The sequence below is a fragment of the Enhydra lutris genome, unplaced genomic scaffold, assembly GCF_002288905.1.
Source record: "Enhydra lutris kenyoni isolate GAN:26980312 unplaced genomic scaffold, ASM228890v2 scaffoldscaffold55, whole genome shotgun sequence".
NCBI classification, from domain to species: Eukaryota; Metazoa; Chordata; class Mammalia; order Carnivora; family Mustelidae; genus Enhydra; species Enhydra lutris.
This window is the reverse complement of record NW_019154139.1, coordinates 5,129,352-5,153,737: the sequence shown is the minus strand read 5'-3', so window position 1 is coordinate 5,153,737 and position 24,386 is coordinate 5,129,352. Positions and strand designations below refer to the sequence as shown.

Sequence of the window (24,386 nt, the reverse complement as noted above, 5' to 3'; positions counted from 1 at the left end):
CGCTGTGCCCCGCGCCGCCCATGTCCTCCGCGCCGCTGCGCTCGCCCACCCCGCGGCCCCACAGGATGAAGAAGGACGAGTCGTTCCTGGGCAAGCTCGGCGGCACGCTGGCGAGGAAGAAGAAGGCCAAGGAGGGTGAGTGCCCGGCCGCCGGCCTGCAGCCGCGCAGGCGTCCCCGAACCCGGCCGGGGCCACGCGTCCCCGCGCGCAGGCGTCCCCGCGCCCCGTTGGGGTGGCTCCCCGCCCCGCGCCAGCGGCCCCCGCGTCCCCGCCCCCTCCGGGCCCCGCGCGCGCGCGTCCCCGAGCTCTGCCGGGACCACGCGTCCCCGCCCGGCCTCGCCGGGGTGACTCCCCGGCTTGCGCGCTCGGCTCCCCGCTCCCCACAAACCCGCCGACCCCGCGCGGCGCGCCGCCGTGACCTTCGGGAGCGCCCTTGACCCTCGCTCCTTCCTCCTGCCCAGACCTTTAAACACTGGCGGCGAGTCTTCGCGGCCCGGCCGCTCCCTCCCGGGCGGTTTGCAGATGGCCGCTGGTGCGGAAGGGGGACTTGGAGCGAGAGCCGGGGTCGCCCCCTCCCCGGCGCTCCCGCCTGCCGGAGTCGCCGTTGGCTTAGCCCGGCTCGAGAGCAGCCCCGCCGGCGGGCCCACTGCCCTCAGCCCTGCGTGTGGCCCTCCTCGTGCTGAGCATTTGCTGGCCACTTCGGGCTGGCTGGGCACGGGCCAGAGGCCGGGTTGGTGTTTTGGGGGCGGGAGCCCCTACAGGGGACAGGGCCCTCGCCCTGGAGCAGGGAGGAAGGAAAGGGGCGCAGCGAGTGCAGGCCACAGACCGGGGTGGGGGTGGGGGTGCCGCCACCGAGGGCGGCAGAGCTCCCCTCCCACTTTTGTGCTTGGGAAAATCATTCTGAAAAACTACCTGCCTCCTTTTACAGTTTTAAAGTTTTCTCAGAGTTGTAAGGACCGGAACTGCTGCCCGCGTTTGTGTGTGTTTTAAATACACCGCTGTTTGGCTGCCTCTTTGAGGACCACATTCCTGAATTTTCCCTTTGTTCAAGCCGGGAGATTCCTCCCCTGGGGCAGATTCCGGATGGGTCTGGGTGAGTCCTGCTTGGGAGGAAGGAGGAGCGGAAGAGGCCGCCAAGATAAGGCAGGTGGGGGAGAAGGCTGGCCTCAGGCCGGTGTCCAGGGAAGAAGGGGCAGGGAGAGGGATGTGTGGACTGGTTTCCTGAAACCACGGAGGCTAACACGCCCCAGAAAGTCTCCTGGTAGCTCCAGGTTGAGTGAACCCCAAGGATGCATACCCGCGGGGACACTCGATCTCCATTCATCTCTCCAAGGGACCTTCGAGTTCCTAGGGACGTGGGGGGGGGGGACGTGCATACCCCCATGCATTCCCCTCGGGAATTTTTATGGGGGGAGGTGTGTACCCTGGCGTTTCCCATCAGGGAAGCTTTTACCAAATGACTTGATTTGGTTCCCTGTGGGTAGGGCCTTGTCAACCTTTTGGGGCTTCCAGACATCCCAGAACAAATTGGCCATTCCTCTCTCGCAAGCCTTACGTTACGATTTAAGGGTCCAAACTGGCTTATATTTGTTTCCTATGAAATGGTAAATGACAGTCACTCTTCTGTGTCATTCCTGCCGCCTCGGTGATGTGTGTCGTCAGCTGTTGCGATGTCGCCCTCACTACAAGTCATTTCAGGTCCCCTTGGGGACTTGGAACAATTACAGACAGAAATGCCGCTTCCCTGTCCCAGTTTGTTCGGCCTGGGGAGAAGGGATGCAGGCCAGGCTCCTGCCTTCGGGGAACGGGGCGTCGGCTGTGACGAGCCCATGGACCAGAGCATGAGGATACCAAGCACTCTGAGGAACGTGCGAAAACACAGGCTGGTCGAGAAGGGCCCAGAGCAGGTCACGCTTGGGCTGGGATCAGAAGGAACGGGTGAAAGAAATCTGTCACTGACTAGCAAGGCAGCGGAATATTCTGGACTGTCATGGCTTTTTATGGGTGCCGTTTGCGCCCTTGGAATACGAAGAACGCTTGCCTGAATAATGGGCTGGGCCCAAAGGGAAATGCTTCTTGTCTTTGCTTCTAGGAGCTCGTGTGTGTCTAGTGCGTAGTGGGCCGGTCTGGTCGGACTGGTGCACCGGGAATCCCGGTACCAGAGCATCCTGGGAAGAACAGCAGGGACGTGAAGACCGCAGAAGGGCCAAGATGCTTGCAGTAGTGCTGTTGCTTTTGTGTGTGAGTTAGCCGGCTCCCCATGCCTCGGTTCTCAAAGTTTGGGTGCCTGGCCTGCTTGGGGTTCCCCCATATAAACAGAAGGCCGAAAACCCCTAAGTGGGCTCAGATGCAGGAGTGGGGTGGGGGTTTTGAGGCTGGTCTTCTGGGAAGTGGGCAGCAGAGAGGCAGAGGCTGGCCGATGAGGTCCTAAGAACGGAGAGTTGTCAGCCCTCCAGCGGCCCTGCTGCCGTGGCTGCCTGCCCTCCTGAGCTCTGTGCTCTTGGCACGGTCTGTGAGGCGGGGCGGGGCCCAGCCCCCATGGGCTGACACGCATTTGCCTACCACCGAACCACCAGGAAGAGGGTGGGTGCTCAGAGGTCGCTGGGTGCTGTCAGGTGCCGTGGGGTTTCGTTTTCCTTTTTGTTAGAAAGTTGGCAGTGAGTTGGGGAGCCTGGGTGGTGGTGAGGCCCCTGTAAGGGAGGTCAGCGATTCGGGAAACCTGCGGGGCTTGGACTCCACCCGGATCGGCAGAACTCGTGGTTGTGACAAGGCTCGGAGGGACACATGGGGTGAGCGTCCTGTCATCTTCAGGCGAGATCGTTTTAGGAAATGCGTTGCCCTGGGGTTTGGAGGAACCAATGCAGGAAGCGCGCGTGGCTGAATTCGAGGCGTGATTCAGGCTGACGGGCTCCGGGAGGGAACCACTTCGGGTCACGTGGTGGCCTGCTTCAGAAAACAGAACTGTGACTAGCTGCGGATGTCGGAAAAGGGTGGGAAGAATACTTAACAAGCCCACGGCTCCCCCAGAAGGCCTGGGGACTTCGCAGAGCAACTTACTAAAAGCTGGTTTGGACAGACTCCCCTCGCCAGGTCCCTCTCGTGACCTCGGATGGAAGGCCCCAGAGATCCAGCGGGCCTGGAGGTGGGGCCAGGGGCACCCCAGGCGCTGCAGCTGCCCTGTCAAGTCTCCCTAGAGGGGTGCAACCAGCTACGGGGCCAGGCTGGCCCTGGATGGAAGGGGCCCCCCTGTCCTCTGCACTGAGGACCTGCCCTTATCCCAGACCAGCGACCAGAGCCCAACCTGGAGGTTCTGACCCTCCTTTGCTCTGAGGAAGGAAACATTTAGGAAGTTCCTGTTCTCTGACTGATTTTTTATGTGTTTCTGTAAATGTCCTTTTTTTTTTTTTTTTTTTTTTTTAGATTTATGTATTTATTTGAGAGAGAGAGAGATCATGAGCAGGGTGAGAGCTAGAGGGAGAAGCAGATTCTGGCTGAGCAGGGAGCCTGATGCGGGACTTGATCCCAGGATCCCAGGATCATGACCTGAGCCGAAGGCAGACGCTTAACTAGCTGAACCCCCCAGGCACCCCTGTAAATGTCCTTTTCTCAAGCAGACTTAGGCTCCCGTTCCCTGATGACTTACAGACCTCCAGCATCTCTTCGTGTGCGTGTGTGCCGTCTGTATGTCCCCTTTGGTGAGGTGCTGTCTGTTCACATCTTTGGCTCGTTTTTAAATCAAAGTTGTTTGATGTCTTAAGTGTTGGATTTTACAAGTTCCATGTCACTTAGCTGCAGATCCTTTCCGCGACGAGCCTTCTGCAGGGCCTTGCTCCCGGTCTTTGCTGGTCCTCTGCTTCTCTCCCGGCTTGTCTTCCAAGCGTTGGGTGCAGAAGCATCGATCAATGAGCACAGTGTTCGTGGGGCCCTTCCCGGGGATCTGCGCTCAAGGGATCACCGGGCGGCCATGACCTTGCCCTGTGGGTTGAAATGATTACACTTCTTTTCTTCAATAATGCGTGGGAGAGAATATTCTCTGCACCACCCGGTCAACCCCTGTGATCACAGTGACTTTTACAGAGCGATCTGCTGTGTGGATGCTGCATGGAGCCCCGTGCAGCCCACTTGAACACTGCTCCGTAATCACAGGACCCGTGTAGTGCCTGCACGGAGATGTTCTGTGGTTGAGTCCTGCGCCATGGACACTCTTAACTAACGGCAAAGTCTATGCAGGGGAGACATTCCCCCTCACTTTGTACTTGAGAGAACACAGCCGGAGCCAGTAGCCACTTCACTGGTTGAAACCGGTGGTTCTCAGCCCCCAGGGGATGTTGGCCGGGAATGCTGTGGGTATCCCCTAACATCGCTGATAAGAATGGCAGCGAGGACAAGCCGGCTGCTCCCTTCCTGGGTGGTCTCCAAAACTCCAGGGGAAGACCGAGGAGCCCTCGAGGGGTGGGGGCGGGGTGGGGAAGCTACTCCGGGACCCCAGGCCTGGGGCTCAGCATCTGGGGCTCTCTGGTCAGTTCCTCGAAGGGAGGGGGAGAATCCATGGGGCCCCCCGGCCCCGGGCACTGGTCACGGCCTCCTGGTGAGCGGGTTCAATCCTGAGGGGGCATTCTTAGAGGGGGGAGTCTGGGTGAGAGCTGCTACCTAGAAGATACAAGGTTTTGAATTTTCCGTGAAAGCTCGGAGGAAATGTGGCCAGAACCCCCCAAAGGGGGAGGTGAAGGCTGCTCCTCCCTTCCAGTATAGCAGAGGAAGGGGCTGCCCCGAACTGGGGTCTAAGGACACAGGTGGAGGAGTCTCTGTGCACTCCCCTGGCAGGCGGGGAGCTGGTGGTGGGGCAGGGATGACGTCCTCAGAGCTGGTGACCGTGACCTTGGGGGGGGACACAACCTGACCGTGACCTAGTGGGGGTACACAACCTGACCACGTTCCAGCTAGAGGAGGGGGTCCTTGGTTGCATGTAAAGGATGGCTGGGAATCAGCCAGAGGAGGGGGTCAAGTATGGGGCTTCCCTCCCGGGGTGCTGGAGGAGACCCCACTAGCCCCTTTTCGAGAAGGGCGGGCAGTTCGTGGCGGCTGGGCTGTGGTGTGGCGTGTGGGTCGCGGTCAGCTGCGATGGGTGTTCCTTTAGAAGGTCTGGAGGCCGCAGTGGGTGCTGTGGGCGCAGTGGGCGGGAGCGAGCCACCGTGAGGAAGGTGGGGGGCGGCAGGTGCCGGCGGGCTTCCCCCAGGCAGTGCCTTGGCTCCCCCGGGGACAGTGCGGAGGGAGCCACTGTGGCGTGGCCTCTCTCCTCTAAGAATGAAGACATTTGGCAGGAACACAGAGTAGCTGAGGCGGCCTTCTCTGCCCAGACCCCAGCTCCTGCGCCTTGCAGGCCATCCGTGGTGCCCGGCCCACGCACCTGGGTCCATCCGTGGTAGTCTGCAGCCGGTCCGGGACATTGTGCCGACTGGGGCGTGACTTCTCCGTGCTCTCACAGCAGATCTTACAGCAGATCTTACAGCAGATCTCAACAGCCCTCTGGTTTACCTTTAAAAATAAAAACGGAATAGTGCGTTTCTTTGTGGCAACACACAGGAAAAGGATTTGTAATGAGTTTGGTCTCTCTGGGCAGGGACGTAGGGCTCTTGGAATTCTTTGCCATTTCCGGGCGCTCATGTGATCGCCTTGGCTGGGACCCTTGGACCATCGAGTGCAGGTCATGTTTAAGGTCAGTGGGCCTCTTCATCTGTGAGAAGGCAAAGAGTGGCTGGTGAGCCCGTGGAGGGATGTGAGTAGGTGAGGACCAGAGCCACATACGTGGTGAGTTCTGGAACCGTCTGTTGTAAGAGAAGCCCGTGTAGGTTCTGTTTGGATCCCTTGGGCCCGTGAGATTCTCCGCAGAGCCTGTCGCAGGAGAGAAGCAAGGGAGGGGGCAGCTCGCTGTGGGGCAGGAAATGCACGGTCTCTGGATTGCAGAGTATTCCTTGGGGGCGGTGGGGTGGAAATCACTGGAAACCACGGTTCTGCTTTTCAGACTCTGGTGGAGAGGAAGTGGCGTTCAGGGGAGCTTTGTGAAGTTTCCTTTGATTATTACCCTGATGGCAATCTTCAAATCCAGCCTGCTCCCTCTTTGTTCCGTGGATGTTTGGTGGCGGCGGGGAGGGGGGACATTTACAAGAGAAACACACATGGGCGCATCATTTGTACCAAACTGGGCTTTCGTTCTTGGTGGCCCACCAGAGTCCCTTGGCATCTTTGCATTGGTAAGAAAGGGAAACTGATTCCGGGCCCAGAGCCGTGACTCTGACGTCCCTTAGCTTTCTGTCCTGAGACGGCCTCTTTAAGAGCAGCTAACTCTGTGCGGTTCTCCTAGCATCTTGGCTGTCCCTGTGTGGTCCCCGAGGAGAAGGGAGGAGTCGGGTCACCCTGGCAACCCCACGCTCATTAGCCGAGCTCTGCTTTGAATTCCGGTCTCTGCTCCCCGGAATGAATATTTATCGCATGTCCCGAAGTTAGCTTACCAGCCCGCTCCCTGTCCGGTCGTCAGAATAATTAAGGGATGTTTATAAGATGTAAGTGGGTAAGCGCGTGCTGTGAGCAGTTTCAAGTGCTTTGTGCGATTGATTTCCGTCTGCTGCGGTCGGTCGGCACAGGGCAGGTAACGTTACCTACCGATTCTCTGGTTTCCAAGTAGGCGGTTCCATCACATAAAAGACGTGCCCTAAGGAAGCCTGTTTTCTCTTTGGCTCAGCTCTACACTTTTTAGGTTTCAGACGCAAAAATCACTTTACTTCCTAGCGAGCGTATTTGCTATTTATTATAGTACATGGGGCTGAAGGACAGGTTCGTGAACCGAGAAGTCCACTGCGAACGTGTTGGTGTGGTGCCGTGAATCTCCTTCCCTGCACTAATTGCTGTGGGGGAGCGTACCATGGAACGCACTCCATTCTAGAAGTTTCCGGGAGCTTTTGCATCCTTGAGACTCTTCTTGGTGACACGTGCTCAGATGAGAGCTGCTTTCTCGTCCTAACAGAGCCGCGGGTTCTAGCATCGTCTGCCGGGCTCACAGCCCCTGGGAGTCACGGGATGGGTTTGGGGAAGCGGGGGGGATCCTTGATTTTTCTACCTGCTATGAGAGTTGGGGCTGCGGGAACCCCTTTGAGGCTCCATGGGTGCCTCTCTCGGTCATTCGTGAGGTGGAGAAGTGGGGAGGTAGGTAAGTGGCTCCGTGCTTCCGAGCTGGTGTGTCCTGTGTCCTCGCTGTTCCCCAGAAAGGCAGCGTGTTCCATGGGGAGGCTGTGGGCAGGGGGCCCAGCCGGCGGCCGGCTCGCCTTCTTGCTGGTCGGGTCCTGCTGCGTCATCCCCGAGCCTCTTTCCCTATGGGCCTTGCATGGAGCCCCGTGGTGCTCGCCCTCAGGTGGTGCGAGGGTACCTGCGCTGAAGGAGGTGAAGTGAAGCCCTACTGGCGATCTGGGGGAGAGCTCAAGCAGTGATGATGTTGGCAAGGAGGCCGTTGACGCGGACACCAGAGCTGCTCGGCTAGTGGCAGAGCAGGGGTGGCAAGGCGGCTTCCCCTTGAGAGCAGACTCAGCTGGGTTTGTGATGACTGTGTTAAGAAGGATTCTGAGGCTGCGTCTGGGCTTCTCGGGGAAAGAACGCTGATTCTGACGGACGGACGCTGTTTCAACAGACCTGGCTGCTGCTTTCTCATTGTGTTCCAGGAAGCAGCTAGGTGGCTGCTGGTAACAAAGTTACATAAGTCCTTTAAAAACAGGCATTTGGGGCCGCCTGGGTGGCTCAGTGGGTTAATGCCTCTGCCTTTGGCTCAGGTCATGATCTCAGGGTCCTGGGATCGAGTCCCACATTGGGCTTTCTGCTCAGCAGGGAGCCTGCTTCTTCCTCTCTCTCTGCCTGACTCTCTGCTACTTGTGATCCCTGTCTGTCAAATAAATAAATAAAATCTTAAAAAAAAAAAAAAACAAAAAAACAAAACAGGCATGTGAGGGATGCTGGGGGTCTCCTTCTTCTGGCCCAGCGTGACCAGGAGGCACCATGCCTGTGCCGGCGAGGTGTGAGCTGCAGAGAAATGGCAGGTTCCTTGCGTTTGCCGAGCAGTCGGTATGTCTGAGTTGGACACTGTGTCCCTGGGGAGGGAGGCCAGCTCAGCAGCAGGAGGGAGTCTTGGCCACCTCGGCCTCCGATGGTGTTTCCTCGCCAGCTCAGATCCTTGGAACGGTTGGCAAACCCAAAGCAGTTCTATGCTTTCGTGTGAGTAGTGGAATGTGAACTCATTTCAGCTCAGGCGTTTTGCAAAATGTTCTTGGTTTGGGTCTTTGAACATTTACTTCTTAGGGCAACCGGAATCCATCACGAATGTTGGTTTCCCCTGATTAAGGTCCTCTGAATGGTTTATGCCTGTTGTTAAAAAAGTTACGCACGTTCATACTTTCAGTTGAAGACTTGTAGTTCCAAAGGATCGAGGCTTTGCTCTCTCAGTCGGTTATTAAGAAGTGAAGGAGGGAGCAGACGTTCCCTAACTCCATGAATCCAGACCTCGGAAGCAGCTGCTGGGTTCTCAGTGGAACCCTGGTCGCCCTCTGTGTCCGCTGCTTCCATGGTCACTGCGGCATCCGCCGGAACCGGGCAGGCACCGCTGTGTAGGCGGACAGAGAGCGTCCTCACATCAGCGGGGAGAGAGGAACCCCGTGCCTGTGGTGTTTGTAGCTCATGGTTCATACAGGCGGAATTTAGGGGAACCCTTCCCCAAAGCTTCACCCATCTCTTTTTTTTTGCTTTGAAAATTAATGCTGTTTCAAAGCGAGAACGAGTCCGTACTTGATAGTGGATCGATAGAAGATCTTCGGAGAAGTGAGGGACAAAAAACTTAAAGGAAAAAAAAAAAAGCCAGAATGTTGTCTCCAGCCGCCAAGCTCATGGCTGAGCCACGTGGGGCCCTTCTGACCGTCCAGACACGGCGCCCACGCCGCGTGCATGATCTCCTCTCAGGCTCACCCGAGGCAGGAAGGTGGGTGCTACATGCTTGTTCCCATTTTGCGGATGAGCAGACACGGGCGCAGAGGAGCGCGGACCCTTGCAGAGGTCGCACTGCTGGCCGGGGGGATTAAAACCCCCCCAGCATCCGGGCTTGGGGGTGCACAGCCTTGCAACCCGGCGAGGTGATTCACCTGTTTGTAATCGTCCCAGCTGGTTCGCGGTAAAGCTTTCTTCTCTGCCACTGGCGATGCACTCGGCCATGGGGGCAGGAAGGCGCTCTTGAGAAGACAGATGAGGTCCATTCTGTGTTGCATGGACTCGTTGGCCTTTACAGACAGAAGACAGACCCCCGGAGGCTGCAGTCCAGATCCTCGCTCACTCATCTCCTGCCCCACCATCGGCCAGCCCCGCCCTCCCCATCTGCCTTGGCCGGGGCCCTCACAAACGCTGTCCCTCTGTGCCCAAGCCCTTTTGTCCTTCGGCTTTATGTTGATCCAGCAGGTGGGGACCCCCCTGTCCCCCGGGAATCGCCACGTCCTTCATGCACCTGCCTGGGTTGTTGTCTCAGTGCCCAGTGATGATAAATGATCTGCGGCCATGGAAGGTGGTCTTTGTGTGTTTGCTGAGTAAGCAGGAAGCCGTCTCCGTGGCGGTTAGGGTCGTGGATCTCGGGGGCCCGACTTCCAGGGTTTGAACCAATCTTGCTGTACTTGCGGCTTTGGCCTTGGGGAAGTACTTCCCTACCCCCTGCCTCAGTTTCCTCCTCTGTAAAGAGTACTTAACCTTAGGGTTATTGGGGGGGTTATGTGAGTTACTAAACGCAGTGATGTAATTTAAACTGGGCCCAGTCATGCTGTGGAGTGGGAAAGTCTTCAAGGATTCTGGTAGCCGTTCTCCGATCACCAGCTGTGGCTCCGACATCAGTCCCGATGTGGGGGTTCTTACCAGCTGGGTGGCCTATAATTCAGCTTCATTCTGACAGCGTCCACTGCGAGACAGTGTCGTTGGGCCCACGGGTTAGGGGCCCAGCCCTACAGGACTGCCCGCCACCCTTCAGACGCAAGTTGAAAGTCCGGGTCGACACCCGTGCTGCTGACCGCCGGTTACAAGTCAGAGGCTCCCATGACCCTATCCTTGGGGTCCATGAATTAATTTGCTAGCGTGATTCACAGAGGTCGGGGAAGCCTTTCGCTCGTCATCTCACCCTCATCTCGCCGGCTCCCATGCCAGGGCGCACTCAGGAGCAGCCTCATGGAAGAAAGGCAGAGGGGGCAGTGTGGGGAGGGGTAGGGGTAGGGGTGGGAAGGGTTGAAGAGTTCCAACTCTCTAAGCCCAGAGTTGGTTCCCCTGGCAACCAGCCCTTTCCTGAGGTGACTGTCTCTCTCATCGCTTAGCAAATTGCTAGTGTTTTATGAACTCTGGGCCAGGAACTGGGATGGGAACCAAACATACATATTTCTTATTGTAACTCGCAGTTCTCACAATTCCTGAAACACATGTCTGAGAAAGGACTGGCGTCCACGATTTATAAAGAACTCCCACAGCTTGGGGATTAAAAAAAAGACAAAACCCAATAAGAGAACAGATAAAAGTTCTGGACAGACGTTCCACCAAAGATGTACGGATGGCCAGTATGCCTCTAGAAAGGCATCTTTAGTTATCCAGGAAATGAACCACAGAGAGGAGAACCGGATACACTCCACACCCACTGGGACAGCTGACATGGTCACCCTTGCCTTGGTGGGGATGTGCGGCCCCTGGAGCTCTTTCGTTCTGAGGCTGGAATGGGGATGCAAACTTAGAAAGTCAGTTGGGTCGTTTCTTTAGAAACTAAACATGCACCATTCCCCCCCCCCCCGCCGCCACCCATGACTCAGCAGTTGCAATCTGAGATACGGACTCAAGAAATGGAAGGCTGTGTCCGTGAGAAGGCTTGCACAAGAAGCTTCATAGCAGCTTTATTCATAACAGCTAAAGGCTGGAAGGACCTCGGCTGTCCATCAGTAGGAGCATGGAGGCATGGATAGGGGGTTGTTCCTGCGGCAGAAGACTGTGAGCCAATAGGAAGGGACAAAGTACGGTACGAAGTGATCGCAGCAACACAGCGACCTGCAAAACCGCTGGGCCTGGGAAAGAACTAGACTCCACCGAGGGCACCGTGTGGTGCCATTTCTGCGAAGTTCTCCAGTGGATAAAACTAAGTGATGGTTGTCTCTGTGATGGGGATGGGGCTTGACTAGGGATGCCCTCCATCCTGATGGGAGTTTGAGATACACAGGCACGTGCACTTAAGAGTGTGTGTGTGTGTGTTTCATTGTATGCAAACTTTAACTCAAAAGAAAATCAGAACTATAAATAAAGACTGAACTCCAGTTAGTGATACGTGTGCTTAGAAGGGAGGGTATCCCTGTCTGCACCTCACTTTGAAATGTATACAAGATAAGACGGTGCAGTAGGTCGATTAATGGCCCCCAAAGATGTCCACATCCGGGTACCTAGAACCTGTGACTCCATCTCCTTCCACAGTCAGAGGGACTTTGCATAATGTGATTAAGGAATTTGAGATGGGGACATTATCCTAGAGTGTCCAGGTAGACACAAGGTCCTTAAAAGAGGGAGGGGAGTCAGTGTAAGGGGAAGAGATGTGTCAGTGGAGTGATGTGGGGCCGGAAGCCAAGGGCTGTGGGTACCTCTAGAAGCTGGAAAGCAAACACATTCTCCTTACCGCTTCCAGAAAGAACGCAGCCCTGCCGACGCCTTGATTCTGGCCATTTTGGCCCCCCATAACTATAAGATACTACATTTGTGTTGTTTCAAGGCACCACATTTGTGGTAACTTGTTAGGGCAGCTGGTGGAGAGGAATACAGATGGATTGCCAGGTAGATAACGGGATGCGTGGATACATCATGAAACAGTTACAGGAAAGTGTTAGTGTGGACTCCACGCTAAGGCAGGAGGTAGACAGATGTGAGTGTCAAGTTCTTTACGTGTTTCTATGTGCTTGGAAATATATATATGTATGTATGTATGTATGTATGTATTTAAGATTTATTTATTTGAGAGAGAGCAAGCAAGAGCAAGAACGAGGGAGAGCACGAGCAGGAGGGAGGGGCAGAGGGAGAGGGGGAAGCAGGCTCCCCACTGAGCAGGGAGCCCGACGTGGGGCTCGATCCCTGGACCCTGGGATTATGACCTGAGCGGAAGGCGGATGCTTAACTAACTGAGACACCCATGCGCCCCATTAGTTTGAAAATCCCGATAATACAGTATTGGGGGAATTGCCTGGGCCAGGCACAGGAAGCAAGCCCTCCATTGTGTTAGCTGTCCTTATGACCCCCACCGCCGCTCCCCAGCTCGCCATGTTGCCCATCACATACAGCAGACGTGCAGGGAAGGACCAGGGGACTTGCTGATGGTAAGTGGGCAGGATACTGAGAGGAGACAGGAACTTAGGCGTGGGGCTGAGAGCTCGGGACCTGGAAGCTCGTCGCTTACGGCAGTTGTAATTTCTGCCTGTCCCATGCTCCGGTGTAGCCCACAGGCATTTGCAGCCGCACTGAAGACGTGGTGCCCCGGGAGCTGTCATCTTCCAGCATCGAGCTCTGCTGCTGCTTCTGAGAATGGCTGCACTTTGTTAGGGAAGAGTGTTTTAGTTAAGTCTAACTAGAAAACATATTATTAGTATAATGAGATTTTAATGATTTGAAATTTTGTTGGAGCAGCACGCAGAATTTCAATCTTATTGTGTGCAGCTGGGCTTTGCTTTTATTTTATTCTTTGCTGGGGCCTCATTGCACGTTTTTACAATTATTTAGTTTTTCTTTCTTAGAGCCCGGCTTTTAGGCTGCTCCTAATTTTCTTGCTTAGCGGATCCCTTGGAAAAAGAAAAAGAAAAAAAAAAAGAATTTATCTTTTCGGCTTATACACTTAGCTGGCTTATATCTGATCCAGGGTAGGAGTGTTGTCCCCGAAGGAGACGTACGTTTGTGGAAGCGTTCTGTTGACATTCGGCTTGTGATTCAGAATCTCCAGGGAGCAGGAACAACCCAAATGCCCTTCAGCAAATGAACACGTAGACACAATGCGGTGTGTCTGTACAGTGGAATACTATTCGGCAGTAAAAAGGAATAAGGCACTGATAGTAGCCGCAACAGGGACAGGCCTTGACGACAGGACACAAAGGGCCACGTGTTGTGTGAATCCACAGTTAGGAAGTGTACAGAATAGGCAAACCCACAGAGGAAAGTAGTAATTAGTGTTTGCAGTGGGCTTGGCGGGGGCCGGGGCGTGTCTGCTAATGATAAGTCCGCTAGTGCAGGGTTTCTCTCTGGGGCAGTGACGATGTTCCTGGTGATGGCTTCGCCGGTGAACATCCTGACACTCACGGAGTCGCACACCTGTCGAGGGCGGATTCCTCGACGGTGCTCCCAGTGCTGGGCTGGGAGCAGAGCCCGAGCTTGTCAGTTTCTCTCCACCTTGCGTCAGTGCCCTCGCGTATTTCCAAGGTGGGGTCCTTTTTTTTTTTTTTTCTTAAGATTTTATTTATTTATTTGACAGAGAGAGAGAGATCACAAATAGGCAGAGAGGCAGGCAGAGAGAGAGAGAGGAGGAAGCAGGCTCCCCACTGAGCAGAGAGCTGGATGCGGGACTCGATCCCAGGACCCTGAGATCATGACCTGAGCTGAAGGCAGAGGCTTAACCCACTGAGCCACCCAGGTGCCCCCCAAGGTGGGGTCCTTAATCTGGGTGAGGGTGGGTGATTTGGACAGATGTGGGCTGGTTGAGCCTTCCTCCTCATTGTCCTGTCCCCGTCTCTTCCCTGGTGGCCGCTGTCCCCTGATGTTTGCTCAGCGGGTCTCATCCTGTCACCAGTACAATGCTTCGGGGTAGGTATGGTGAGAACAGGGACCCCCCAGCCGTGGCGCGCAGTCTTGCCTGACCTTGTGTGCTCAGGAGGGAGAATTTGACGAGGTTCTTTTGGGATCAACACATGGTCAAGAAGCTGTAAGCTGAGACAGTGTCTGTTAAACTTTAATTTGACTTTGACCCGTGGTAAGAAATGCATTTTGTCCCGAAACGCCAGTTCAAACCTACATTTATTCATATCCATGAAACCGTAGTTTTCCATAAGTGAACACATTGACCTTTTCTATTCGATTCCGTTTCCTCTCATTAGAGAAGTGTGCTGGTCACACTCAGCTGATCTTACAACACACTGGGTCCAGATGATGGTTTCAATATGTCGCTCTGAGAGATGCAAGGAGGGAATGAGGCGGTGGGTGTTACTGGGCCCGAGGGGTTTGGGGACCGTGACAGCTGGGTCTGCTGTCACGTGCTCCAGCCTGGTTTCGCAAAGTCTCATTTGTTCCTTGTGGTTCATTATCCTTCAGCTTCCCAGGTGGGGAGTCACTCTTGCCATTGGAGCTTTTTCCCTCCTTGGTTAGGTTTATTCTTGGGTAGTTTATCCCTTTGGACACTCTCATACGTGGAAGTTGATTGTGCCCGGAGGTCATCGAGCGGGCAGCCCAGCCGCCCCGGTTCCTGGCTGGCGGAGCCTCCGTCAGTCGCCCACGTGCTGGTTCTTGCCACCGTGCATTGCTTTTAACTGGAGGGGAGGTCGCGCCCTGCTGGTGGGGGCGGGGAGGGCACTGGAGGGGACTGGGTGCCACTCGGGATGAGCTCCTGGCCACAGAAGGGGGACGAAGCCAGCCGATTCTCAAGTGTCCACCTGGCAGAGCCTGATAGAGGCCAGGGCCGGGTGCCCGGGACCGTGCAGTTGACAGTCTTCACGCCACAAAGCAGGCTGTCTTGATTACAAGTTATCTCCTTGCGCAGCACCCGCTGGGTCCCCTGACTGAGGGAGCTGCTGAGGGGCGCTCACCGCTCTGGTGGTGTCAGCCTTAGCGGCGAGCTAACCACCACAGAAGGTGCTGCAGAATCCTGGGTGAGATCTTGGGGGTCCTCACCAGGTCCTTGTGGGCGGCGTGGAGGGGATGTCGAGGCGGCGGTGCTTGGAGGCGGAGGCTTGAGTCGGCTGACCCGGGCCTTAGGGCCCTTATCAGTGAGGGTGGGAACAGCAGCTTGATCTCTGATGGTTCAGAGGATTAATCGAGGCCTTGCACTTGCACGGAAAGGCTGAGCTCAGAGCACAGCGGGAGGGAGGCCCGGGGGGGGGGGGGGGGGGCCAGAGGCTTATCTTCCTTTTCTGCCGCAGTGCTTCCTCGGAGCCACACTGCCCTCGGGCCTGGGTGCCCTGCATGCTGTTGTGACCCATTTCACAGATGAGGAACCTCGAGGACAGAGAGGAGAGTGCTGTGCCCGGGGCCCAGTGGTGTGGACATGGAGAGCTGGGAGCCACGGGAAGCCTGAGCCCCCAGCCACAGGGATGTACTCTGCCTAGTCACCCTGGGCAGGTCACTGTCACCCTCAGACTCTGTTTTGTTGTCTATAAAATGGGTACGAGGAGGCCCGCCCCTCCTCCCTGAAAGACTCGGGAGGTTTCAGTCCAGACAACACCTCGGACGTGGAAGCCCAAGGAAGTATTCGGGGACCCTCCAGGCACCCCAGGACTCGGGTTTAACGATGTTTGGGGGAGTAGCCTTGAGACCTGTGGCTCCTCCAGCTGCCTCCTCTAAGGAATGCTGTGGAAATGGGGCCGGCGAGTCATTCATTCATTTGTGTATCCCTCACTCCCCTGTTCCTTCAGCAAACGTTTGCTGGGCAGGCCTTTGGGTACCCCCTGGACTGTGCCCGGGAACACACGTGCCTTTCTGCGGAGCTGGTGGGAGCAGAGCAGACCCTCCAGTCCTGCCCTTGGAGGAGGGACCTTGAGCATGTGGTGGGGCCGGCCGGCCGGGGCCTGGGATCAGGGAGGGCTCCCCTGTGGAGGTGGCTCTTAACCTCCCGCTGGAGGACGAGATGGATTTAGCCCGCAGGGTGGGGACAGGCAGAGGGCACGGCTCACAGGTCAGGAGGGAGTCACGTCCCCCCCACATTCATGCACCGCAGTCCCAACCCCCACTAGCTCCGAGTGAGACCTTTTCTGGGTAGAGGGTCTTGGGGGGGTGCTGATCCACTGTGAGCAGTGTCCTTATAAAAAAGGGGAAATCAGGACGTAGGCACGTCAAGAGGGCGACACTGTGAGGACAGGGGAGAGCGAGGCTATCTGCAAGTCCAGCGCGGGGCCTGGGGGAGCCAGCCCTGCCGGCACGTTGATCTGGCATCCAGCCTCCAGCTGGTGAGCATGAGCTCCTGGGTTTAAGCCCCCAGCCTGTGGCCCTCAGTTACAGCAGCCGCAGGACACCAGTACGGCCCGTGGGACTGGAACGCGGGGCGAGTGGGCGGGAGTGGGTGAGGTGAGGTAGTGGGCCGCTCAGAGCTGGCTCAGGCCCCTCCCTGGCCTTGTCCTCCAGTGGCGGAGGTGGCATGGTCCCGTGAGGTCAAGGATTGCGTCAGGGCCCGTCGCGGCCACAGGAAGGCCTGCTCCTTGGCCCGGCCCCCTCTTTCAAGGTGTCTGTTTTTGGAGAGGAGGCCTGGCAGAGTAGAGGCGGCTCTCCAGCCAGACAGGAGGGAAGCCAAGCTGTCATTTTGGGGGAGGGGACATTCGGGACTGGGGACCACTGTTGGGGGTAGAGTGTGGCCCTGCTCATGGACATCTGTCTCCCAGTGGGTGCTCGGGTTCCTCTGGACCCCAGAGATGTGGGTTAGCAGCCATGGCCCAAAGCCCCACAAGAACAATGATCATGACCCCAAAGAAGGCCAGGGCCCGGGGCCTTGCCTGTGAATGAGGTGAGATTACATAGCATCCTCTTGACGTCTTCTGTATGGAGGGAGGGTCTTGGCTCTGAGCCAGCTCGGCTAGGTGGTCAGGGACAGATCCAGCTTGCTGGGTTTCAAGCAGAAATCGGCTTGGGTAAGCAAGCCTAGAAAAGACAGTGGTGGCCTCAGAGCACCTGGCGCGGGCCTTGGGCCCTGTTGTTACCCTGCCCTGCAGGGATCTCTCCCTGGGTTCCGGCATGGCAGGGGTGAGGGGGTGAAGAACCTTGCCTCCTCCCTCCGCTTCCCTCCAGGTCTCCTGCCCAGGGCCCTCCTCCCTGAAGCCCCTGCCAACGTCTGTGAGCACCGTGTGCATGGCCATCAAATGGATGACCCCGGCCGCGAGTGGGAGAGGCAGTCAGCCAGGACTGGAGCTCTGTCCCTCCCCGCTCTGCTCATTTCAGGCACCCGGCAAGAACCGTGGGTCCACCCCTCGGGGCGAGCTCCGGTCTGATTCAGTTCAGTGTTGTTCCACACCTCGAAGCCGGCCCGTAGACGGGTATCCACCAAGCGGAACGTGAGCGGGGGCCGCACACAGTGTGGACGGCGGTCTGAGCTCCGTTAGATTTCTCCGGCAGTAAAGGGAGCTTCCCCACTGCTGCGGGGGCCCCACTCGTGGGTTTTTATGTTCCTCGGTGTTGGAGTGATCTAGTGTTCAGCGCGACTTCTGAGCCCACTGTGGCGAGCAGCTTTGGAGGCCGCAGGAGTCCTGGAGATTTGGGCGGGAAGTCCCCCTCGAACTGAGGTCTCATTCCTCTGGAAGGCGGGGGATGGGGGGCGGGGGGGCGGTGCTCGCTCTGCCCCGGGCCCTGGGCTCAGCCGCCTGCAGCTGAGTGAGCGGATTTTGTGCGGCCGGTGCGGGCCTTGGCCTGGGCCTCTGCTCGCCTCTGGTGGGGATGGGCCCCTGCACCCACTGCGAGCGAGCCCTGCAGCTGCCTCGGTACGGTGGGCGGGCAGGGCCTGGGGCGCTGGGCTCACCCACATCCCTCCGTCCATGGCTCAGTCACCACCCACAGCAGGGTCTGCAGACTTGTACTTAGATGGGAGGTTCTCCAGTCCCAGCGGCGAGTCAGCGACTCCTTGACTCTGCTCGTTAGAGCCACAGAAAATGGCCCTGATGGGTGTGGTTGTCGCAGTAAAGCTTTATTTACTAAAACAGACCTGAGGCCAGATTTGCCCCCCCTCCTGCCCTGGGGGTTCACGGTCCCGGGTCTGTGGCATAGATTATACTAGTCTTTTCTGTCTTCTTAAACCGTTACTGGAACAGGAATCCCAACAGCCCCATCCCTGTTGTGACCTTCCACACCTGGGAAGACTCTGGGCGCCACAGACTGGTGGGCAGGCACGAGACCCAGGTCACTGTCCCCTCTTAGCTCGGTCACCTGAGCTGGTCCCGTTCTCTGAACAAGGGGATTGATGGCAACACCTGTCTTACCTGTGCCGGGATCGTTTTAAGAATTAAATGTGTGAACGTGGAGGAAGAGGCCCCAGGGACCGTGAAGCGTCTCCTGGGCGGGGGCGGGGCACATTTGTCACCAGGTGAGGAGCGGAGACATTTGGGCAGACACTGAGGCCGGCGTTTATCTCCATCCCTGTCGTGCACATAACCCTTTTCGGTGCAGGGTGTTTGGTGTTTTTGTCTGATCTGTGGGATCGAGTCCCCAGTGGCCTGTGGCACGTTCTCTCTCTCTTTCTCTCTCTCTCTCAGTGCTGCCGGCTCCCGAGCTCTGTCTGTGCGAACGGCCACGAGAGGAGAAGCACAGATCTCCCGCTTCAGCCGGGAGCCGTGCAAGTCTTCCCGCTGGTTAGCGGAAAGGGTCTCATTTCAGGTGCCACGTAATCAGAGACGTGGGCTTTGTGGCCGCACGTTCCCTGCTGCAAAAAACATACAATTCTTCTGAAGTGAGAGGGAGGGCGAGGGAGAGCGCTTGCCTCGGGCCGGCTGTTTATGGGCCCCAGGGGATTAATAACAACCTTCAGTGGAGAAAGTTCTGCGGGCCCAGCTGCGTGTATACGTATAGCCAGTGACTCCAGCCCTGGGCTTTTGGCCGTTAAGGGAGCTCCGGTGACCTTGTCAGGAGCCAGGTGAGGGGTTCTGAGTCTCGGGGAGCTAGTTTCAAACTTGGCCACAGCCGCAAAAGGGAGAGAAGCCACTACCCACATCCCCCCCCCCTTTTTTTTTAAAGATTTTATTTATTTATTTGACAGAGATCACGAGTAGGCAGAGAGCCAGGCAGAGAGAGGGAGAAGCAGGCTCCCCGCTGAGCACAGAGCCTAATGTGGGCTCGATCCTAGGACCCTGAGATCATGACCTGAGCCGAAGGCAGAGGCTTAACCCACTGAGCCCCCCAGGCGTCCCCCGCACCCCCCGCATTCCCTATTGGTGGAAGGAGCCCTTTCTGTGGTTGGCATGTGTTTATTAGGGGAAGCTCATGCCAGGGGCCACTTTGTTGAGTCAGTGTCCCATAGCAGGCCCCAAAGGAAGGAGCCGTGAGAGGAGATCGAGCTGAAGGTCTCTATGATGGGTTGAGTTGTATGCCCACCCCCTCAGCCCCAAAGATGTACTGAAGTCCTAACCCCTAGCGCCTGTGAATGTGACCTCATTTGGAAATAGGGTCTTTGCAGATGTGATTTCGATGTAGGCTAGGACGAGGTGGGGCAGGCTGCTAATCCAGTGTGATTGGAGATGGAGACGCGGTCCCACAAGGCGAGAAGGCCGTGTGACCACGGCAGCCACAAGCCCGCAGGCTGCCAGGGATGGACGGCCGCCACCAGACACCAGGGCGAGTGGAAGAAGAAGGAGAGTCCCCTGGAGCCGCCACAGGGAGCACGGCCCTGCCACCTTGCTCTCAGCCTGTGGGGGCGCATGTCTGTGTGAAGCCCCCCAGTGTGTGGTCGTCTCTTACAGCGGCCAGGACTATGGGTCCCGTCGGAGTCTTCCTCTGGCCTCGGGCCTGCTGACCGGCTCGGTGGTTCTCCAGCCCCTGAGGCCGTGAGTGACACTGGAAGGTCACCCGTGGACGTGGAGTTAGAGGGCTTCCCCTGGAAGCGCCCGGTGAGGGAGCTGGCCTTGTGTGCGTGCGACCGGGCAGAGCCAGCCCAGGAGAGGCCAGAGGACTTCAGACTCAGTTTCCCCTCACCTGGTTCTGAGGGTGCTGGAAACATTCGTGTCCTGCCCTCGACCCCGTCCTAAATCCCCCCACCCCTGGGAAATGCGAAAAACATGTGTTACGAATTCTGTTAACCATTGGAAAGTCCAGGTGGAGAGAGAAAAGAAGTAGATACCTCAGACCCGGCGAGCCCGCCGGTCTCTGTGGAAGTCGACGCCGCCACCGCCGAGAGACCCGGAGACGTGCCAGTGTGGCCAGGTGCCGACAGAACCCTTCACAGGAGTGGGTCTGGGGCCAGACTTGGCCTACCGGCCGTACTTTGCCAGTCCTGGTGTAAACCAGCAGTTACCAGACCCCACATCAGTTGGACATGTTCTGCTTTCTAGAATGTTCTCTGAGAGATGGGCATTTAAAGGGCTCTGTTATTGCTGCCTTCCACGACGATCACCTGAAGGGAGGATTAGAGCCTGATACGGGCAGCGCGGGTGAGCGAGCTGAGATTTCTTTCCACAAGACACAGCGGGGACGGCTCGGTGCCCGGAAAGTATGCAGCGCGTCTGTCTGTCTTTTTACCCAGCTCCCTCCTTCTCGGGAACACGGTTATTAAAATGTATATGGTGACATAGCAGCCTGATTCGCAAATAGCCCAGAGGTGGACACAACCTCTGTGTCGGTCGGCGGATGAGTGCATAAACGAAATGTGGTCTGTCCGTCCGTCCGTCCATGGCCCGTGATCCAGCCTGACCGGGGACAGAAATTCGACACCTGCTGCGGCTCCTCGAGGACATTGTGCCAAGTGAACCACGTCCCAGAATGACAAACACTGTAGGATTCTCTTTATATGGGGTCCCTAAAGCAGGCAGATTCAGGGAGATAGGAAGCAGGGCACTGGGTGCCAGGGGCTGGGGGCGGGGGAAGGGGAAGTTGTGTAGTGGGGACAGGTCACAGTTGGGGAAGAAGTTGTGGAGGTGGGCGGTGGTGGGGATGGTTGGAAGGGAGCGTGAAGGTACTTAATGCCTTGAGCGGTACACATAACAGTGGTTAAAATGGTGAATTTTTGGTTACTGATGTTTTACCAGAATTTAAAAAATAAAGGAGAAGATCCTGGGAAACACATTGCATGCACAAAAGAGTGTACATATGTCCAGTGTAAAGACTAACCCTAGCCCTAACTTAAAAAGTACCCACAACCCTAGCGCTGGGCCTCCCCTGACTCCTCCCATACCACCCCTGACTCCTCTCCCACCACCCTGACTCCACCCCCAACAGAGGTCACCCACCCCCACCCTGAGCGTGTGCTTAGCATGCGTTTGCCTTCCGGGACAGTTACCGCGCACAGCCCTATGTGTGTGGTTGTGCCTGACTTTGAACGCTCCGTGCCAGGATCCACACTGCGTGCGTCCCTGTGACCCTGGAGGTCACCCAGGGGCACACACAGCTCAGCTCTGCCCCTCCCCTCCCACCCACCCCCGCACCACCGTGTTGGACCCCGGGTCAGAGGCCCCGTGACTGTGGAACTGAGGCGACGCTGGGCTGAGTTTTGAGTTTGACACCGGGAGAGCAGGCGGGAAAAGGTGTGGACGGCGGGCTCCCGCGTCTGCCTACAGCGTCCCCTACCTTCTGACTTTTGCTGGGCGAGTCACCCTGCCTCTGTGGCCCGGGTTTTCCCAACCGCACTATCTGAATACGATGCCCACAAACAGGACCAGGACGTGGTCAGAAAGGCGGCTGGCAGTGAGGCCGCGGTCGGGTCCTTACTGGGTGGGCCCGGCTGATTGTTTCGTTGCAAAAAGTGTTCGGTGTGTAAATTTATCGTTCCATTTGTGGGAAAATTAAACACATTTAAGAGTAAATTAAATTAGGGGATTCGTGATCATTAGCTGCGTAAATGCTTTTTTGAGAAATGTACCAGGCAAGATGTGGCACGTGGTGGCAGGCTCCTTAAATATTTGCTAGAACGAAGGATGATGTGATGAGCCAGTCAAGTCATATATAGTGGGATTATTTGGTTCTGAAACTAATGAGGTGACGGAGAGTGGGAACAGCTGCTAAAAATGATCCCGCGCTTGCAGAAAACCCAAAGACGGGAAAAGAGGCTCGTGCTGGGTTGCAGCTGTGTCCCGGGAGCCATCCAAGGGCCCGTCTGGGACCGTGGTTTCAAAGCCCACGTTTATCGCAGCCTCAGCAGACCTGTCTCAGGGGTGCGCCTGCCTCAGGCAAGCTCAGGAAGCCAGCGGATAGGAACCGGAATGCCGGTTTTGTGGCTTTGACAGTGCCGGGTGCACTGGGATCCCGAGTCTCCATCCTCTGCACCTGGCCCCCGGGGCGTGGTGGGTGGAGGGGTGAATCCTTCCTAATTCCTGGTGGTCGTGGGCTTGTTCACACATCACGCCAGCCCCTGCTGCCGTGTGGTCACCCTCCCTCCTCTGTGTTTCGTTTCCAAATTTTCCTCTCCCTATAAACACACCAGTTGGGCCCACCCTAAGCCCGTATGACCCCCTCTTAACTTGGTAACACCTGCAAAGGTCCTCTCCCCAGGTAAGGGCCCATGCACAGGCTCCGGGTGGATGTGGATTCTGGGGTTCACAGTACCCCTGCACTTAGCAAGTTCCTAAAACCTGTTGGTGATTATTCCTCTGAGGGTTATTCTCGTGGATGAGCGAGGGATGGGGACGAATCGTAAACACACCGTTCATCGTATTTTGTCTGGGTGCCGTGTGCTCGGTGTGGTTCCTCTGGAAGTCTGTGCTTGGTTTGGAAGGGGAAGGAGGATTGGTTCTTTCTCTTTTCCCTTGAAAACGACTGTGGAGCGTGCGTCTTCCCAGTGCCCATGGCTTCCAAACAGATAAGTCCTTTTAGATTAACTTCTGCTTTATAATTTGTTCTGTACAGTTTTTTGAGGCCTGAGAGAAATATCAATTTTTCCTGATACTCGCTCCTGTAGAATGAACACTGCTCACTCTCCGCCTTGGGGAGTTGAACGGGCTGGTTCAGTGTCCCTTTCTTGTTCTAAAGGGAAAAGGCCACGAAATGTGGCTGCTGGGTGTCAATTCAGAATCTCGTGTGCTGCGTGGCGATGATCCTGGCTGAGGTAAGTGTGTCTTACGGTTCTGCCTGTGACAGTCTCCCTTGGCTTGTTTGACAGGCACAGAGGCGTGTCATTAAACAGGTACAAAGACGCCTGTCATTGGGTTTTAAATAGCACTTGTCATCCTCCTGGTGGTGCATCTGCCTAGCATAATGGAGGGATGGATGCCACCGTCCCAGGCGGCGTTCTCCCCCGCCCTGCAATGCTTTCTCTCCTTGTCATCAGAGGAAAACTTTTTGCTTACGTTCTGAGGAGGTGGAAAGGATTCAGAAACAAAGGGTAACTCCTTGCACGAGAATTTCGTGGCTGATCGGCACAGGGCCTCTTCTGCTCCAGTATCTGGGGCCGGGGGGGTGGGGGTGAGGAATTGCTTCCAAGAGGAAACTTCCTGAAGTGGAGCAGGAGAAACTGAGGCTGAGCTGGAAGCGAGGGAAATCGGCGGTGAGAAAGGTAGCCGAAGCCAGATGCTCCGGGGCCCACGTCCCCGTGCTTTGGGTGTGGGTGTGAGGACACCTGACATCACGTGGGTCCCACCTGCTGGGACGGTACCTTGGCTCAGTGCCAGCTGGGGATGAGGCCGAATTAGGCATTGGGGCCCAGACAGAAGTCGAGATGCCGCTGGCTCCCTGGAGCATGGCCCCCGAGGATCGAGTCTGGCGTCGCTCAGGAAGAGATGTGATGGAGGAGAGGGAGGTGCTGGGCTCTGATCCTTCCTCAGCAGCCACCAGTCTGTTCTCTGCATCTACGAGCTGGTGTGTGTGTGTGTTTAATCTACCTATGTCCATATGATCCCTGTATAGGACTCTTTCTGAGGAGACCACAGGGTTCCTGATTCTCTTACATGTTTCAGGTGCACAGTTGGTTTCCTTGTGGAAGCTGGGCAGTGCCTCTCGTGACTGACCGTCTGTGGTTTCTGGGCCCCGGGGAGCCGAGCACCGGTTTCGGGCATCTGCTTGGCTGACTCCGCTGCTGAGAAGACCCCCCCACTCCCAGCACAGCCTCCGTGTGTCGGCGGAAGGCCCCTGTCCCACGGGCTGGTCGCCGCTCCCGAGGGCTGGCAAGGGCCTTCCTGCCTCCGCCCTGCTCGAGGGGCGTCTCCCTGGGCACCAGTGCCCTCTGCTGTCCTGGTGGCGGGCTCTGTGTTGTTTTAGGTTTGCCGGGCTTGTCATTACCAAATACCGTAGACTGTGTGGCTGAAGCAACAGTAACTTAACGTGCTTACGGTTCTGGACATCCAAGGTCAAGGTGCTGGAGGGCTTGGTTTCTCTCCGCGCTTGCTGATGGTGTCTTCCCTCTGCGTGTCCCCTCTGACCCCATTGTACCTTAATGTCCTTTTAGAAGGCTCTGTCTCCAAATCCCGCCACATTCTGAGATCCTGGGGGTGAAAACT

General features: G+C 56.7%; 1 protein-coding gene across 1 annotated transcript in view; it reads left to right on the top strand.

Annotated features, from left to right (window-relative positions):
- Positions 1 to 15: 15 nt before the first annotated feature.
- LOC111157645 (parvin beta) overlaps positions 16 to 24,386 on the top strand; it is a 92,878-nt gene continuing 68,507 nt past the window's right edge. Inside the window, exon 1 of the mRNA XM_022519243.1 lies at positions 16 to 135. Coding sequence (XP_022374951.1) covers positions 21 to 135 — 115 coding nt within the window. The 5' untranslated portion in view covers positions 16 to 20. The remainder of the gene's footprint in view (positions 136 to 24,386) is intronic.